The sequence below is a fragment of the Heterocephalus glaber genome, unplaced genomic scaffold (genome assembly GCF_053883595.1).
Source record: "Heterocephalus glaber isolate CG9 unplaced genomic scaffold, H.glaber_assembly_v1.0 deba00000122, whole genome shotgun sequence".
Classification (NCBI taxonomy): Eukaryota; Metazoa; Chordata; class Mammalia; order Rodentia; family Bathyergidae; genus Heterocephalus; species Heterocephalus glaber.
The window spans coordinates 3,909,209-3,926,826 of record NW_028258138.1 but is presented as its reverse complement, the minus strand read 5'-3'; the positions used below and the strand labels follow the sequence as shown (position 1 = coordinate 3,926,826).

General features: G+C 57.2%; 1 protein-coding gene across 14 annotated transcripts in view; it reads right to left on the bottom strand.

Moving 5' to 3' along the window:
* Positions 1-17,618, bottom strand: part of Pde9a (phosphodiesterase 9A) — a 93,367-nt gene that overhangs the window by 13,616 nt on the left and 62,133 nt on the right. For 5 of the 14 annotated variants that reach the window (XR_015451392.1, XR_015451393.1, XR_015451395.1 and 2 more), the window contains exons 10-18: positions 17,182-17,268; positions 16,541-16,645; positions 15,945-16,027; positions 15,028-15,184; positions 11,705-11,818; positions 8,610-8,714; positions 8,032-8,160; positions 7,366-7,467; positions 6,290-6,415 (exon numbers count right to left, since the gene is read on the bottom strand). Coding sequence is in view for 10 of the 14 variants with exons in the window: in XM_087211496.1 (XP_087067622.1) it covers positions 6,314-6,415; positions 7,366-7,467; positions 8,032-8,160; positions 8,610-8,714; positions 11,705-11,818; positions 15,028-15,184; positions 15,945-16,027; positions 16,541-16,645; positions 17,182-17,268 (984 nt within the window). In the remaining 4 variants the exon portion in view is untranslated. The other 9 variants (XM_013071350.3, XM_013071352.3, XM_013071355.3 and 6 more) reach the window with 5 other exon arrangements.

Below are 17,618 nucleotides of genomic sequence, written 5' to 3'. Positions count from 1 at the left end.
CTCAAAACATCTGGCAGGTCAGCCCTCAAAACTGAGAAGCAGTGAGCACTATGTTTCAAGCCACTACATTTTGGGATGCTTTGTTACACAATAAAGCAGACTAATACATCCTCCATCCATACCCAAGTCATCGAAGACAGACTGTCAGGTGTGAATTCAGCCAAGAAAATATACAATGGTCATGATTTGTTTCCCTGGATCCCTAGCTCCCGATCAACCTTTCCTTCCTCTCCTTTTCCCTCAGCTCTCTGCTTCTCTGTCACCCTGAGCTACCCTGGCCCTCTCGGGGGGACCTGGACCTGCACATGCCCTGGTGGCTGCCTTCCTGAGATTGCCTGGGGAAGCCTGGCCAAGAGCAAGTGCCGCAAATTAGCAGGGCTGCACCTGCCTGGGCAGGACTCACATCTTCGAGGTGACCTCGTGGGAGAGACTGAAGCAGGCCCGGGCGGGGAGCCCAGAGCTGGGGCCCGAAGCTGTTCAGAGAGTGCCACAGATGTCACTTTACTGAGAATTCACAACAACCAGGAGAGGAAGAAGTCACAGGTGGGTGGTGCTGTGTCGCTCTGGAACCACAGGCTCGGGTCAGAGAACGAGACCTGCGGAGGGGACCTTGTTTGCAAAGAAGGCCTTTGCAGATCAAGTGAAGATGGGTTGGACCGCAGTAGGGTGGCCTTGCTCCAAGGACCTGTGTCCTTACAGGCAGGGAAATTTGGACTGAGACACACAGAGGCCAGATGGCTGTGATGCTGACACAGGCCAGGGAACCCCCAGAGGTGGCCAGAATGTCTGGGAGCGGGGAGAGTCAGGGAGCAGTGCCCCTGGGAACTCTGGAGGAGTGCGGCCCTGCAGGCTTCTGCCTCAGGGCAGGAAGGATGTGTTTCTGTTGTTCTGAGCCCAACTTGGTGGCCATTGTCATGGCAGTCCTGGAAACTAAGGCAGAAGGGACGTCCTCGTAGTCCACAAATTTCAAGAGCCAAGAAATCCAGGGTTCAAGCCCCACCCAGCGGGCTCTTTGCAGGGCAGATGGCTGCTGGGTGGCCTCCTGTCGAGATGGCACCACCCTGAGTGGCACAGCCTGGGAGCTGGAGCGGTGGGGAGCTCAGCTCAGCACACGTCATGCCAGCCGCAGCCTCAGCCCACAGAGACGGAGCCAGGGAGTCAAGCATGGGCGACAGGTACCCGCCACCAGCAGATGCCCCTGGGTGCCCGTCACCAGGTCTCGCTGCTCTGCCCCTTTGTTCCTGAGCAGAACCCAAATGTTCTTGTTTCCACTGTGTTCCCTGCCAGTCTGAAGCGCCGTGCCAAGGAGGAACGTGTGCCTCTCCCTTCTGTCAGCGTTCCGTTTCTCACGTGGGAGCAAAGCTGGGGGGTGAGGTGGGACTGTAGGGAGTCACCCCCCCCACGCGCCCCCTCTCTAGTGTGCACGCCCACGGCGGATCTCTTGCTCCCCAGCACAGCTCCTACTCTGATTTTCTCTTGCGTGATTCCTTAGGTGAGCAGCCCCCGACTCACCCTCATTCATTCACTCAATGAGTTTCGAGCTACAAATCTGTCCCAGCTACCAAGGTTACCCCTAGGGAGCTGACGGTCCTGGGAACTCATTTTTGCAGGGTGCCTGTCTCCACAAACAGATCACCCCAAAACCAGTGGCCCTGTGTCCTGTGGGCCCATGACAGACATGCTGCCTGGCAGTGGCAGTTCCGCAGCCAGCGGTGTGTGCCCGAGCCCAGGTGCTCAGGGAGTCTGGTGACTTCCGTGGGTGGCAGGGTCAAAGGTGAGAGAGCATCTCCAGAGGCAAAAGCAAGGAGGAGCCCCTGGGTCCCCTGCTGGGGTGCACGGCCCTCTTGGCAGTGTCGGCCCCGGGAGTGGGATGTGGAAACATTGAGGGAGGCAGTGCTCTCGGGCACCTCAGCTCCAGGAGCCGCACAGCCAGGTGTAAGGCAAGGACAGGGTCTGCAGCAGGACACATGGTGACACGGCAGTGGGAGCTGCGCAGAGCGGGAGGTCCAGCCCCCTGGAGCGCTGACGGTGAAAGCCCTGGGACAGAGGAAGCCACTCCGCCCTGGGCAAATGGCATGACTGGTCACTTCGGGCTGTGATGAGGGACAGTGAAGGGGTGGCTGTGCTTTCCAACAGGGCGGCAGGAAAGGGCCTGAGCAGCTTGGGACTTGAGCTGCTCATCGTATGGGACAGAACCACCCAGCACCGGGGACACTGACTCAGTCCCTGGAACCCGGGAACATGAGAGGCTTTGCACTGGGGTTCATGCTGTGAGGGACGCTGGCCCTGTTGTCCACATGGCCAGAGTCATGAATGTCATTGCAAGGGCCTGGTAAGAGGAAGCAGGGGAGGTGGGCGGGGTGGGGGAGCCAGGCAGTGAGTCTCTGGATGCAGGAGGAGCTCCGACCGACTTCCCCAGAGTCACCAGAGAGGAACTGCCCAGCCTCGCCTCACCTGGACTTCCGCTCAGTGAATCTGACCTTGGAGCCCCGAGCCTGGACTGTGAAAGTCCTTTGTCTCACTGTTGACTCAGGACAGGGACACAAGCAGGGACAGAAGGGAGGGGGTGAGGGGCAGGCTCGGTGACACGGACAGCAGGCTGAAGGCTCTTCGGAGGTCAGACTGCGCAGTGCCAAGAGCTGCTGGCCTGTGGCTGGGCAGGGCAGCAGGGATCCTCCCCGGCTCTGGGCTGCTGGGCCTCAGGAGGCTGAAGGAGGGCAGCCCTGTGGGAGGGGACTCAGCTCTGGGGAGGGAACCGCACACATGGGAGCTCTCGGGAGCCTGGTGCTGCAGACCCGCATCTCAGGGACCCTGTTTCTGGAAAGCAGGCCAGCCGCACAGAGCCAGTGCCCATGCAGAGTTACCCAATGTCCTCTCCACACTGACTCTGCCCGGCTGGTCCTGCTGTCCCAGGAGGAGGCACAGCCTGAAATCCATGACACTGTGAAGGGCAGGAGTGTGCACCCGCCTGAGGATCCACTCGTGTGATTCTGTGGTGTATAGGCCGTGTGTGTGGGCATGTGTGTACCTGTGGTCATGTGTGGTGTCAGCCTTCTGCATCCATGGCTTCTGCTTTCATGTCCAACCAAACTTGGACCAAAAATATCTGAAAAACAATAGTGTCTGTCCTGAACATGTACGGACTTTCTTTCTGGTCTTTATTCCACAAACAACAGAGTCCAGCCACTGCTCATACAGCACTTACACTGTTACGTGCCCGAAGTCATCTACAGCTGACTTAAAGCAGCGGCCCCCAGGATTTCTGGCACCAGGGACTTGCTTCATGGAAGACAGTGTTTCCACGGATGGGAGTGGGGTGGGTGGGAGGTATTTGGGATTGGATTCCCAAAGGATCGTGCAACCTAGGTCCTTCCCACAAACAGTTCGGAGTAGGGTTTACACTTTTTTGTTCAGCTTTTTGAGACAGGGTCTCACTGTGTAGCCCAGGCTGGCCTAGAACTCAGAGGGACCCTCCTGCCTCAGCCTCCCAAGCTTTGAGATTACAGGTGTGCACCACTACTCCTGGCAAGGCACGCTCTAGTTAGCTTTTTGTCATTATGACAAATACCTGAGATAAACAATGTAAAGGAGGAAAGGTTTATTTGGTTCAAGGTTTCAGAGGTTTCGATTCATAGTTGGCTGGCTCCATGGTCTCTGGGCCGCGGTGAGGCAGTAACATCACCTGGAAGGGAACAGGGGAGCAAAGCTCCTCGGCTTACAGCAGACAGGAAGCAGAGGGGGTGGGAGGGGGGCCGCTTCCTGTTTCCAGCGCCTCCCAGTAACACCCCGGTGGGCTGAGGGCCCTGGGGATCCAGGCTGCCCTGCTGTCCAAGGCTTTCTCCGTCCTGTCAAGCTGGCCGCCAGAAGTTGCTGTTTGTGAGCTCGAGTGGACAGTGCCACGAGGCACGGGATGCAGTTCCATGGGGACAGAGGTGGCTGCCATCTGCAGCCTCTGTATCAGTTTCGTGGGGTGAAAATGAAAAGCACGAGCAGAACTGAGAAGAGGTGTAGAACCAGGGTCCCAATTTGTGCCAAGCTGGATTGAGAATGGCAGGAATTGTCCCGGCCCCAGGTGAGTTCTTCTAGGACAGGAAGTGACATCCGGAGCTCGCCAGGAGGGAACACAGGCTCTTTAGAGACCGAGCCAGCCCGGGCACGAAAGGTCCATGCGACTCAGATGACCTGGTGGCCTCCAGAGTCAGTGCTTCAGAGCTGAGGCGCCTCGGGGTGGCCCCGTCCAAGGCCGCGGGGGACCTTAGCATCTCTCTTTGTTTTCTGTCAAGCAAGACGCTGGAGCCTGAGGACAGGCTGTGTGTGTGCCTGGACCTCGACAAGCTGGGACTCTGGAGGACATGGAGCCCCCAGAATGTCCCCAGTGCCTGTCCTCAAAGCAGGTGAGCAGGAAGGGACCTCTCTCCCCCTCTGTGATGGTGCCGAGGTCTAAATGTTGAGTCCCCGCCGCCCTGAGAGCAGGCACGCAGCCTTCACCATCCCCACGTCAGGCTGGTGTCTCCGCTGTCACACCTGGCCCACTCGGAACACCACCCACGGCACCGAGGATCCCTCCACGCATGAGCACAGGACGCGCCCTGGCACCGTCCCGACATTGAGTGCGGAATTTACATGGACATCCGCGTCCCACCACGCCGGCCACTTGTTCTGAGATCCACGGTGGGGAAAGAACAGCATCCTTTGTCCCCGCGGGAGAACCCAGCAGAAGCAGCCAGGGATGCAAAACTCTACCGAAGAAAAAGGACAGTACCCATTTCCGTATAAGAATATATTATTTAAAAGACAGTTTAAAAATAAAAATTCTGTACAGCATCATGAATTCCTTTGTTTTGTTTGTTTCAGTGAACAAACAGTTCCTAGAAAACGTGGTCTGGTGGTGTCAGGCGCCCACGGCGACTTTTCCTGGCATGAAGGTCCCTCGAGGCTCTGCCAGGCGGTCCACACCACGGCCCGCAGCCCTGCTGCCGCTTCCGGCTTGTTCTGCTCGGGGAAGGAGAAGGAAAAGGACCCCTGGTTTGCCTCCATGGGGACTGCAGCATCCAGGATCACATGCAGCTGCTTCGAAAGGGCACGGTCATAGACACAGCGCTGAACACGGGCAAGGACAGAATCCAGGTCACCCTGTGCCTGAGCTGCTCATTAAAGACTAAACGCCAGCACCGGCACTTGGTGTGGACCAGCACTCTGCTCCTCCATCTGAAAGCACAGTGACGGCCGATTTGGGCTCTGTGGTGCAGACAGCTGGAGACACCTGGGCCCCTTGGCTTGTCCTTGGCAAAGCTGGGGCGCAGAAGGAGGCATGCCAGAGGCAAAGCTTCAGCTGCTGCTTTCACCAGGCCGAGCCCTGTGCCTGAAACGCATCATAAACCAGGCTGCTCTCGCGTTCTGCGACAGAGGTGGACACGGTGTGCGCTGTGCCCACCCGGCCTCACAGGCTGCTTTGCCCCCCCCCCGCGATGATGAAGGGGGTGTGGCTGTCAGCATGTGCTGGAGACGAGGTGCAAAGCCTTAGACACAGCCACTTTATTTTGGAAAAGCTTACAGTACTTCAACTGCACTTTTTCTTTTGGTGGTACTGGGAATCGAACCCAGGTGGTACTGAGCTCCATCCCCAGCTTTCTTCTATCATTTATTTACTTGTTTACCTTTTGTAGTACTGCTAGGTGAGTGCTCCCCTCTAGAACTACCTCCCCGACCCTTTTGACTTTTGATTTTGAGACAGAATCTCACTAAGTTGCCCAGGCTGGCCTCAAACTTGTGATCCTCCTGTCCCAGTCTCCTGAGTGGCTGGGATCACAGGTGTGCACCACCACGCCTGGCTCAAATGCATTAAAAAAAAAAAAAAAAAAGGCCGGGGATGCAGCTCTAGGGCAGAGCACTTGCCTAGCATGGACAAAACAAAACAAGACAAAGCTTTCTCCTGTAAGTAGTGCAGATCCTATGTTTTTTTCTATTTGCTGAAGTATATTTTGAAGGCTAATTCTGATTCCTACACACAAGGGACTGAGTTTTCACTTATGTATAAATATTCTGTGTGCGCTGGTTTGGATATGGGTTGTGTCCCTGGTGTGTGTGCTGGAGTTTAATCCCAGTGCGCAATATTAAGAGGGTAGAGACTTCACCTGAGCCAGGGAGGTTAGGGCTGCCCAAGGGCCCGGGGTCCCATCCCGGGAGACCGGTGGTGGCCCAGGAAGAGGGACCACCCAGCAACGAACGCACCCTCCCTACCTGGCTCCATGCACAGGTCTCGGGGTCCCCCCACTGCAGTCTAAATTACCGTGTGCACCTCTGCACCGAGACATCAGTTTGGAGATGGGCTGCCTTCCCTCTTCGTCCAGTCTCTGCTTTTCTCTCTGGATTTCTCGGTGGCCCCTGAGGCCAAGCTTTCAGTCTTTTTCTGTAGCTGGGACGGAGCAGAGTGGGCAGCGTCAGTCCTGGGAGGCATGGTAGCACCAGGTGCCAGGACAGACGCCATGGGCTCTGCAGGGACAGCGCTGGTGAGAGTGACCTGCCCAGTCGACTGCACAGGCCAGGAGCCCAGGCTGCCTGAAGTCCCCAAAGCCATGGAGGATGGGCAGTGGGTCAGGACCATGCAGGTCTGGGCTTTCCTCCCTTTCATGCCCCCTTTAGGTGGTGCCAGGGAGATGCCGGTGCCCCACTGGGCAGCGGGCACAGCACTTGGAGACATAAGTCTTTCCCAGAGGTAGCTCAGGGAATGGCCTGGTGAGGGGAGACCCTCAGCCCTCCCTGGGGGTCAAGACCGGGGGAAACCTGCTTCATCCGTCCCTCTGTATTTCTTAGTCTTTCATGGTTTTACAGACCTCTCTGTGACCTCTGGGTAGGAAATGCCAACTAGGGAAGTCAGGATCTCTGGTCGGGATTTTAATGCATGCACATTTATGGAGCACCTATAGCATGCCTGGCAGTGCACACGGGGTGGCTGAGGGATAGGCACAGGGCTTCTAGGTTCCCTGGACAAAAAGATGGACTGGGGTACAGAGCCCTCAGGGGAGCCTCAGGGAAGGGGAGAAAGCAGGGCCCAGGAGGCATCAAGGGGCCAAGGCCAGGGCTGGAGGGTGCATGAGACACAGGGAGAGTGCTCCAGGGTGGCACAGTCCCGGGCAGGATTCGAGGAGACCATGCCGGAGGCCAGTGTCAGGTGGGGACTTGGTGGGGTCTCAAGTGCAGGGGTCCCTGGCACGGAGGCGCACACACAGGGTTCTGAGGCCCCAGGGTCTGTGCGAAGAATGCAGCCCTCGCCTGCCTGTGACCTTGGCTCCAGCGACTGAGCTGCGGGCTTGGTTTCTGGGAGGAGAACTGTGCTCCCCGCTGGGTACCGGGGCTGGCACACACCTTTACCTCTTTCATGGCATCGTCCAGCTGCTTCAGCTCCTCGTAGTGGTCCAGGGATTCCCACAGGGGCTGCAGCATGAGTTCCTCCACCATGGGGAAGAGCTGGGGAGGCAGAGGCCGGTGCCCTCAGGCGACAGGGTGGCTGGAGGACGGCTGTCAGTCCCCGCCCTCCTGTCCCTCCCCAGGCCATGCCCTTCCCCGCCTCCTACAGACAACAGCAGCCACCTGGCTGGTAATGCTGGGGACAGGAAAGGGTGGAGCGGTTTGAGGAGCCTCAGGAGAAGGAGCCGCTGGTGGGAGGGGGTGAGCGGGTATTGAGAGATGGATCTGCTTAGGACACGGGCACTCAGGCTGGACATCTTGGGCAGGGGCCACGGGCGCTGGGCCTTGGAGGACGCTGATGGGAAGGTGATGTGGGCAGAGGCGTGGGGAGGCGACATCAGGACGGGGTGTGTGTGTGTGTGTGTGTGTGTGTGTGTGTGTCACAGCCTGAGGGCATCCAAGGGCAGCTCTGCCCTCAGTGGGGAGGAAAAGGCTCCCTGCAGCTGTTGCCATGGCAGCCGAGGATGAGGTCTGGGGGGCTCTGTGCATCCACCTGCATGTGAGTACACGTGCACACACGTGGACTGCCCGCAGCATCATCAGCGTGGGGTGACGGTCACTCACCTTGGTCACTGTTTCAAACATCGGGATCAGGACAAACTTGATGAACCCAATTTGGGCTGTAGCTTTGGTCACTTTGTCTCGGTCCATGAACGGGGCCACAGGAAGGCCTTCCGACTTCTCACGGTCGCTCTGCAGGGAGAGCCAGGGACAGTGACGTTAAAGGTAGGAATGCCATGGAACCTGGGGCACAGAGCACCGTGGTTCTTGGAGGAAGAGCAAAGCAAGCTCCCAGTGCATGTGGCCTGGCCTGCCTTCCTTGGGAACTCGGTCTGCCCTGGGCATGTGGGCAGAGTCCTGGGACCCAGAGGGGCAGGCAGGGGTGTTTGTAAAGGCATTGCTGGGCTGCTAGGGTTGTGCTAGGTGGCTTATTGTCCTCTGTCGTCTGTGGAGCCACCGCCTTGCTGCTGTGCTTGTGAGCTGATCTGGTGTTTCACACCTGGGCCCCTCTGCTTCTGGCCAGTTTACCTGACGAGTCTGTCCCCAAGAGCACCTCCCTTTGTGGTGGTGGGTGGCAACTTTGTGACACCATTGAGGCTGGCGACAGCAACGGGACTTGGGTGGCTTTTCGAGCCTCCTACCTGCATGAAATACTCTTCCAGGAGACAGTCCACCCATGGCTCTGCCACTTCCATGGGCCGCACCTCGTTGGAGATGTCGCAGCACTTTATCAGGATCATCTTCAGCTGAAAGAAGAGGCGGTGGCATGAAGGCCACAGGGACACAGGGCGGCCAATGGGAGGGAGGGGGTGGCCGGGGGGCCTCTCCTCCCTCCGCAGCACAGCCCCGCACTTGGTGTTGCAGCCCTCACAGTCTGGGTTCCCGGCTCCCAGCTTCACCCCGGAGAATGGGGGCACCCAGGGCACGCACATTTGGTTAACACCAACCATCCAGTTGAAAAGCAATTTCTTGGTTGTTGGGGATATAGCAAAAACAGAGAGAAGACACCATTAAGATGCAGTGGTTAAAAAGGGTGCTAAAAGCCAGGCACAGTGGCACATGCTTGTAATCACAGCACTTTGGGAGGCTGAGGCGGGAGGGTCGGACACCCAGCCTGGGTAATTTAGTGGGTTAGAGAGACCCTGTCTCAAAATGAAAAATAAAAACAAAGGGCTAGCTCAGTGCAGAGGCCTGGGTTCAGTTCCCAGTACTGCAAGCCAATAAATCAATCCACATATACCAAGAGTACTACAACGTGACCCACTGATGTGGCTCAGGGACGCAGCTCTTGGCTCCCATGCATGAGGCCCTGGGTGTGCTCCCCAGTACTGGCTCTGAGCTGGGCCATGTGAGCACCTGAGGAAGGATGTGGTGTCTTTAGAAATACAAGAGTGGCTGGGTGTGGTGGCACGGTCCTGTACTCCCAGCACCTGGGCGGCTGAGGCAGGAGCATCTCTTTGAGTTCAAGGCCAGCCTCCACTACACAGTGAGACCCTGCCTCAAAAAACCAGAAGAAAATAAAACAGGGTGAAGAAGGAAACCCCCACTGCACAGCCTGGAGGGCACCAGATTCGGCACTCCACCCCCCAGAACACTGGGGGAGCTACAGCCCTGCCCTGCCGACCCCAGCACCCAACAGGTGGAACCCCAATCTTGGAGTTAGAAAACTGCACATGCGCCTCCCTGCGGCAGCTGGCTCACTCGTGCCAGGACCCCTGTCCTGCCAGCAGCCTCCGTGTCCCCTCCTTGGGTCCCCTCCTTCCAGCCTTCCTGGCCCTGCAGCCCACACAGTGCCCACCCCCAGCGCTGTCCTGTGCCCGCCATGACTTACAGGGTGCTGGTGCCCAGATGGTGTACCTGGCCCTATGAGGAGCCTGGCAGGGCCGGTGAGGCCGAAGGACGTGGCCGAGCGTCCCCTGCGCTAATGGGGTGTCCGTGATGATCCTGGCTGCAGGGGGCGGTGCCCTGTGTCCTTGGCACCCACCACCAATGACAGACACCCAGAATCACCAACTTCCTAGATCAAAGTGGCAGCTGCCATGCAGGTCTGCGGGTGACAGGGCGCGAAGTCCCTCTGGCCCAAGTGGCCTTGGTCCATGGGGCCTGAACCTGCCTGGTCTGTGGGCACCTCTGGAGTTGAGAATGTGCCGGCCTAGGCCGCTCCATTCAACGCGTCTGTGCCCTCAGCCTCAGTCAGGCCTCGAGGTCCCCATGGCTTCACCCTCACCCCGGCCGGCCATGTCCTGGGTTCCTGGCAGTGACCCCAATCTTCCTTCTCCCTTCTGGGGAGTCCCCTGACCAGATGCCCCTGGAGGCTGGGGACTCAGGCTGGTGCCGCGCTCCCTTCTGGGCATTGGCTTCTGGAGCCCCAACTCCTGCCCCTGGAGCCTCCCGCCTGTGTCCATAAGAAGTGGGTGTGGTCGGGGGCTCCTGGGCAGCGGTGCCTGACTTCTAAGCCGGCCAGCGCCGCCCTGCAGGGAGAAGTGGGACAGGGCGGCCTCTCTCCTCTCTCAGCTCGGAGTCTGACCCGACCGCCACACCTGTCCTCCTGTGCCCTCGGCTGGGCACCGCCGGGCACCACCTGCTCTCTGCCCTCTCGCCTGGACTCCTGTTCATCCGAAGTCTCCTGCCCTTTCTTTCTCCCTTTTGCCTTCTGTGCTTTGTCGCCTGTGTCCATTTGTGGCCCAAAATGTCAAGTGGAAAATTCCAGAAGTGAACACGTGCTAAGGTTTAAATTGCACGCTGCTTCGGTTGCGAGGTGAACCCTCTGGCCTGCCGGGGACGTGCCTCGTCGCTGTGACGGGATGTCCTCACTCCGCAGACTCCCCCCTTCTAGCTGATGGGATCGACTGTCACCGGATCACATTTTACTTAATAATGGTCCCAAAGCGCAGCGCAGTGGCGATTTTCTTACAGCAGGTTGTGATAATGGTTCTGCTTTATTACTAGTTATTGTTACTCTCTTCCTGTGCCTAATTTATAGATTAAACGTTATCACAGGAATGTGTTTTAGGGCCTAGGGTTCGGTGCTCTCCATGGTTTCAGGGTCCCCTGTGGGTCCTGAGAGACGTGGCTGGAGGACAAGGGATGTCTGGGTGTCTCCACTTCTCATCTCAGGGAAAGGATCTTCTGCGAGATCCTGACCTAGGGAGGGCGACACGTCCCTGGTGCTCACTGTCAGACACAAGTGGCTGCTCTTCCCAGTGGGTCTGGGTGTCCACTGTCCTTTGCTTTCTACAGCTGTGACCCTGAAGGCTGGCCTTCGGGGGGAAGGCTGGCTCAGCCCCAATGAGCAGGTATGTCTGTTAATCAACATCTCTGGCTGTGCATGCGGACAGTACTGGTTTTAAGCAGTTAATTTTAAAAGAAAGCATTCTTTGCACTTAGACAAGATGCAGCGTAACCAACTTCCTCTCTGAGCATGGGGAAGAGGAATGCTCACGCATTTTGCTCTTTACAGAGGCCCGGGGAAGAGGACAGCTCACGCATTTTGCTCTTTACAGAGGCCCGGCCCTGGGCATACTCCGGCCCTCCTTGTCCTGGGAAAATGCTGCCCTCAGCCCCGGAGGAGGGCTGCCCTGCCAATGGCCAGCCTAGCAAAAGTTGTGCCCTCAAAGGTGGACTCTGGGCTCCTCATTCCCGGCCAGGCTGCAGGCTCTACTTTCTGGGTTTCCAGTCTGAGCTGCACGCTCTGAGCTCACCCTTCAGCCCCTAGAGACCGAACCAGCCTACTTACCAGTGTCATGTGCTCATCGTTGCTGTAGTCGAAATTCTCCATTTTCTCCTTGAAAGAGTCCATGATTTCTGCATGCCTCGCCATGTCAGTGGCCAAGATTAATGTGATCATGCCCTGCATGGTGAGAGAACAAAGCCTTAACACGGGACCCAAGTTCTGCCACCTTCCTCATGCGGACGGGGACCCTGCATGCTCCACACGCATGGCCCCAATGCCGGCTCCATGTATGCGTCCAACTTCCACCCATCAGGAAACAGCAGCTGGTGTGGCTGCTGTCCACGCGTGGTGGTGATGCCAGGCCACATGCATGGCCCTCGTGATGACTGACTCCCAGCTCGAAGTCCCTGTGCTTAGCAGAGAAATCCAGCAGGTTCAGCCAAGGACAAGTTTCTCTGAAATTTAGTTGTGTAGATATGTGGTCTTGTTCCTTCCAGATCTTGCTGCTGGATGTCAAGAAGTGATTTTCTGAGAGTAATTTTTCTCTGATCTACTCTATATGTGTGTATATATATATATATATATATATATATATATATATATATATATGGCTTGGAAATGATCACAGTCAGAATGTATTCAGTGACATCCTTATTAACACATTTATAAAGGTGCATATACAGAGTTTTTAAATATAAACATTTTATTACTGCTGTGATTTGAATGTTTAGTACCCTCAGAAGCCCATGTTGAAATGTGGTCTCCAATATAACTGTTGCAAGGTGGTGGTAACTTTATGGACTGTTTGGGTCCTGTCCTTGGGAAAGGACAAATGTCACTTTCAGAGGAGTGGTGTAATCCTCCAGGGAGTGAGCAAGGTCTCATGGTTATTTGCCTTTTAACCTCTGCCATGTTATGATCCATCCACCCATCCACCCATCCATCATCCATCCACCCATCATCCATCCATTATCCATCCATCCACCCATCATCCACCTATCATCTATCATCCATCCATCCATCATCTATCCATCCATCATCCATCCATCATCCATCTCTCATCCATGATCCATCCATCCATGATCCATCCATCATCCATCCATCGATCCACCCATCCATCATCCATCCATTCATCATCCATCCACCCATCCATTACCCATCCATCATCCATCCATCCATCCATCATCCATCTATCATCCATCATCTATCCATCCATCCATCATCCATCTACCCATCTATCCATCATCATCCATCTACCCATCCATCCATCCATCATCCATCCATCCATCCATCCATCATCCAACCATCCACCCATTCATCCATCATCCATCCATCCATCCACCACCCACCCACCCATGATTATCCATCCATCATCCATCCATCCATCCATCATCCATCTATCATCCCTCATCCATCCATCCATCATCCATCCATCCATGATCCATCTATCATCCATGATCCATCCATCCATGATCCATCCATGATCCATCCATCCACCCATCCATCATCCATCCATTCATCATCCATCCACCCATCCATTATCCATCCATCATACATCCATCCACCCATCCATCCATCCATCATCCATCTATCATCCATCATCCATCCATCCATCCACCCATTCATCCATCATCCATCCATCCATCCATTATCCATGCATCCATCATCCATCCAACCATCCATCCATCCATTCCATGTTTAGAGAGCACCTCTGTGCCAGGAATGGTTCTCTGCTTTTCCAAGAAAATAAATACAAAAGCCAGGGCAATCAATCTAAGGAGTCTCAAGTGTATGTATTTGAGGTGATATTGTTTGTGTTTTGAATCGTGCAGTTTTTCTATAAAGATTGAATTCTATTATTAATGGAGAACGTATTCAGTTACCTTTCAAAATCTTCAACGACAATATTTTTAAAAAGTTGAGACAATTGATTTTTACCCTCAGGAGAATTTTTTTCTTTTTTTGCAGCAGTGGGGATGGAATATAGGGCCTTGAGTACACCGGACAGTGCACTACCACTGAGCTACATCCCCAGCTCATTTTATATTTTGAGACAGGTTCTTGCTAAGTTGCCCAGGCTGGGCCTGAAATTGTTATCCTCCTGCCTCAGCATTCCGAATAGCTAGGATCACACATGTGTGCCACCTGCCCAGATAGGAAAGTCTTATTTGAAAACCAGTCAAGCTTTGAAGCAGGAAACTCTTACAAGTCCCCATGGTAGCCATGTGAAGAAGACTAGAGGGCGGCTGCTCCTCCAGTCAGCTGAACCTCCTCTTTTGGGGTGCTGTGTCATAGACAGGGGGGCTCTAGCCTACTCCTGGGGGCTCCCCACAGGCAGGTGCTGGGAGGCCCTGTGGGGTTCTCGTCACAGCTGCCCCTTTACCCACTCCAGAGGGGAGTGGGCCACAGCTCATCATCACGGCAACACAGGGCTCCGCTGAGGGCAGTTCCATAAACGTGGAAGAGAGGGTAGAAAGCCTGCAGCTTGGAGGGCAATTGTACCAGGAATCGGTGACTCAATAGCGACTGGAATTAAAAATGCAGCTGGCTCTGACCTTCTGGGGCAGATATAGGGGCACCATGGCCAAGAGGCTGCTGCTCTCTGAGAACGAAACTTAGCACTTCTCAGGGGAGACTGTGTTCCCCAGGCTGGCTCAGCCGTCAGGGTCTCAGTGGCCAAGGTCCCCATGGGAAGGTGCAGCCACCTCCCTGGGAGACTGGAGACCTCCCCACATGAGCACCCCTCGGTCCTGCAGGTCGGCAGGAAGTACAAGATCAAGGTGCCTGCAGACCTGGCCTCTGCCGGCTCCAGTGGTCCTTGTCCTTAGTTTAGGGCCCATGTGGCCAGCCACACTGAGACCCAGAGGTCCTAAATTAGAAGACCAGAGACCCTGTGCCACAGAAGGTCACAGTCACGGGGTCCAGAGGTCGGCTCCCATTCAGCCCACCCAGTTCTCCAGTTCACGCCGTGACCCCCTCCCTTACAAACGAGTGATGGACAAGGTTATGGGGCAGGCTGGTGGGTGGCCAGGCCATGGGTGGCAGGTGCCAGCAGGGAGACTGCAGGGCAGTGACCCCTGGGTGGGTCACCCACCCTCCCCGAGCCTCAGTGTCCTGGACTGCAGAACGGACACAAGTCTCCGCTCAGAGGGAGCCGATCAGGGCTGTGGCCATGCTGTGCAGGCTGCTGGGATGTCTGGGGCATGGCAGCCCCTCCCACCCCTCCTCTTGGGGTTCCATCCTGGGCCCAGGTGGATATGGGCAGGAGGGGGGCCCAGGGTCCCCTGTGGGGTCTGCTGTGCCCAGTAGCCTCCAGCCACAGTCTAGGGGACGCTGCCCTGTGCCCCACATGCTGCCCTCTGCAGTTGCAGGGCCTGCTGCCCCACCTGCCGGATCTGCTTGAAGCCCTCGGGTGGCACATTGGCAAAGATGTTGCACTCGGGCCGGGCCAGGATCTGGAAGGCCACGGCGCAGTGGTGGTTCTCCAGTGGCGAGATGTCATTGTAGCGCACGGCCAGCTCGGTGCGGGCGTTGATCTGGTACCTGGGGTGCAGGGTACGGGTCAGGCGCCCGCACTAGGTCACCTGTGTGCCCAGGTGTGTGAGTGGCCACTGCATAGGCAGGGAGGGCGGGTGACCCGATGCCCTCTGCCCTGGCTGCCTCCGCCCTAGATGTCCCGAGTTTTAGGTTCAACTGACTGATTTCACGTGAGCTCAGGCTTGGGGGACAGAGCAGAGGGAACAGGTTGGGGCCTGGGTGACGCTGCATCAGTGGCCACACCTGGAGACCTACTCTGGACTTGACTAAGGGCAGCATGGCTCTTAGCCACATCTGATGCCATCGCGCACACACACAGATGTGCTGGGAAGGCCCGAGGTGCCACTGTGAATGCACACCCAGGCCACCCACAGGACCCTGTGGGTTCCAGGAACAGCACTCTGCCCGACAGAGGCAGGAGGGCTCGGTGTGCCCCTGGCCTGCAGTCCGCTAAGGATCTGTCCCCACCGCCTGCTCCCTCCGCCTCTTCCTCAGGCTGTGCAGTGCCACTGGGCCTGGAGCCAGGGTGACAGAGCAGCATGGCCACCTGCAGCGTCTGAAGGACCCCACTCCCCAAAATGGGAGGCCTGGGACAAAGGCCCCGGACAGAATAGGAAAGTGGGCATAGCGTCTGGTCCCACTGAAGCGGGGCTGGGGCCTGGGGGCCTCGGAGGCAGCTCCAGCCTGGACGGGCGAGGGCAGTGTTGACAGGCTCCCTGCAGCCAGGGCGCCCGCCAGAGGGAGGGGAGAGCGGAGCTGCACGCACGTGTTGTTGTATCCCGGGTGATCCAGGTCGTGACAGACGGCCGCCGTCATGAGGATCAAGATGTCCATTTGGGAGAACTTCTCCTGGATCAAGGGACAGAGCCGAGGTTTTAGTTCCTCACTGGGAAGGCGGATGGTGAGGGGGCTGGGCAGGTGGGAGACCACAGCAGGGCAGGGTGAGGCCGCCACGCCCACCCCAAGGCCTCGGGGTAGGCTAGGGAGTCAGGGCACACTGTGTGTTTTTTGTGGTGCCGGATCGAACTCGGGTCCTTGCGCTCGAGCAGCTGCTGAGCTAAATCCCCTGCCCGCACACCGTACCTTTTGCAGTACTGGGGACTGAACCTAGGACCTTTGCCCTGAGCTCCATCTCCAGGCCTTTCTCAAAGTGTTGAGGCAAGGACTTGCTGAGTCGCTAAATTGCCTAGGCTGGGCTTGAACCCGTGCTGGGGTTAGACAGGTGGGACCACATCCGCCTGAACCAGCTCTGTTAACGAGCCAGGAGTGGCCTCACAGGGTGGGCAGGGCAGCCAGGACCAAGCCAGGCTCTCGGTGGGACAGGTGCTGCCATCCCAGGTGGGCGCCCCCGGCAGGACCCACCTGCAGGTTGCAGAGCCAGACCATGCTGTACATCATCTGGGCCACACAGAAGCAGTGCCGGAAGTTGTGGAAGGGGTTGTTTCGGTAGTTGTCGTGCACACAGAGCTGGGGTACAGGGGGTAGGGGGGACAGGTGAGCCCCATGCCACCACCTGCCCTGCAGACTTCCCGGGACCACGTCTGGGCGCTCCCAGCCTGGTCCTCACCAGACTCCAGACCTGTGGTGTCCACAGGTGGGCACCAGATGGCCTCTGAGCCTGGGAAGTCCCATGGCACATGGGGACACAGGCTGAGGTGTCCCCAAGGGGTGTGGTGAGCTGCATCAGGCCTCAGGACCCCGGGAGAGTTAATAGGCTTCAACGCTGGGTTCTGAGCAGTGTGCTGCTGTTTGGAAAAGATCTGCTAAACACATGCGCGCACACACGCCACACACTCATGCACAGATGCATGCACACAGGTGCTTCACTGCCCGTCTGATTCATGCTATATCCCCGGGTCCCCAAGTGGGCGCTCAGGGACCAGGCCAGTAAGGACAGAGGGGCTGAGTGTCCTCGGGAAACAGTGTTCCTCTGGGAGGGCTGCTCAGCCTCAGCTCGGGCGCAGGCTCCAGAGGAGCAGGAGGAGCGGTTGGCGGACACTCACCAGCCAGCGCCTGAGTGTGACGGGGTTGATGCCAAAGTCGCTGACCAGGCCCAGGTCGTGGTACATGTGCTCCAGGCAGCTCAGCATCTGTGGGTGGTCGAGGTGGGCACTCAGCAGTGGGCAGGGCAGGGTGGGGGCCTGGGGTCCCCGAAGTCCCTGTCCTGTCCTGGGGCACTGAAGCTGGGCCTGTCCCATGAGGCGAGCACCAACCCCAGAGAGCGGACCCAGTGGCAGGTGCTAGGGAGCTGCTGGACACCTCTCAGGGCCACCCAGAGGGGTGCAGGACCCAGGAGAGTGGGGGCTCCTGGGAATTCCATGCTTGGCACGGTGGTGACTGGGCAGGGTGACTCTGCTTCTCCCCGATAACCACAGTGAAATTGTTTGGTCAGTCTCCACACAGGAAAAACAATCTCAGCAGATCAGCGGCATGGTTGTTT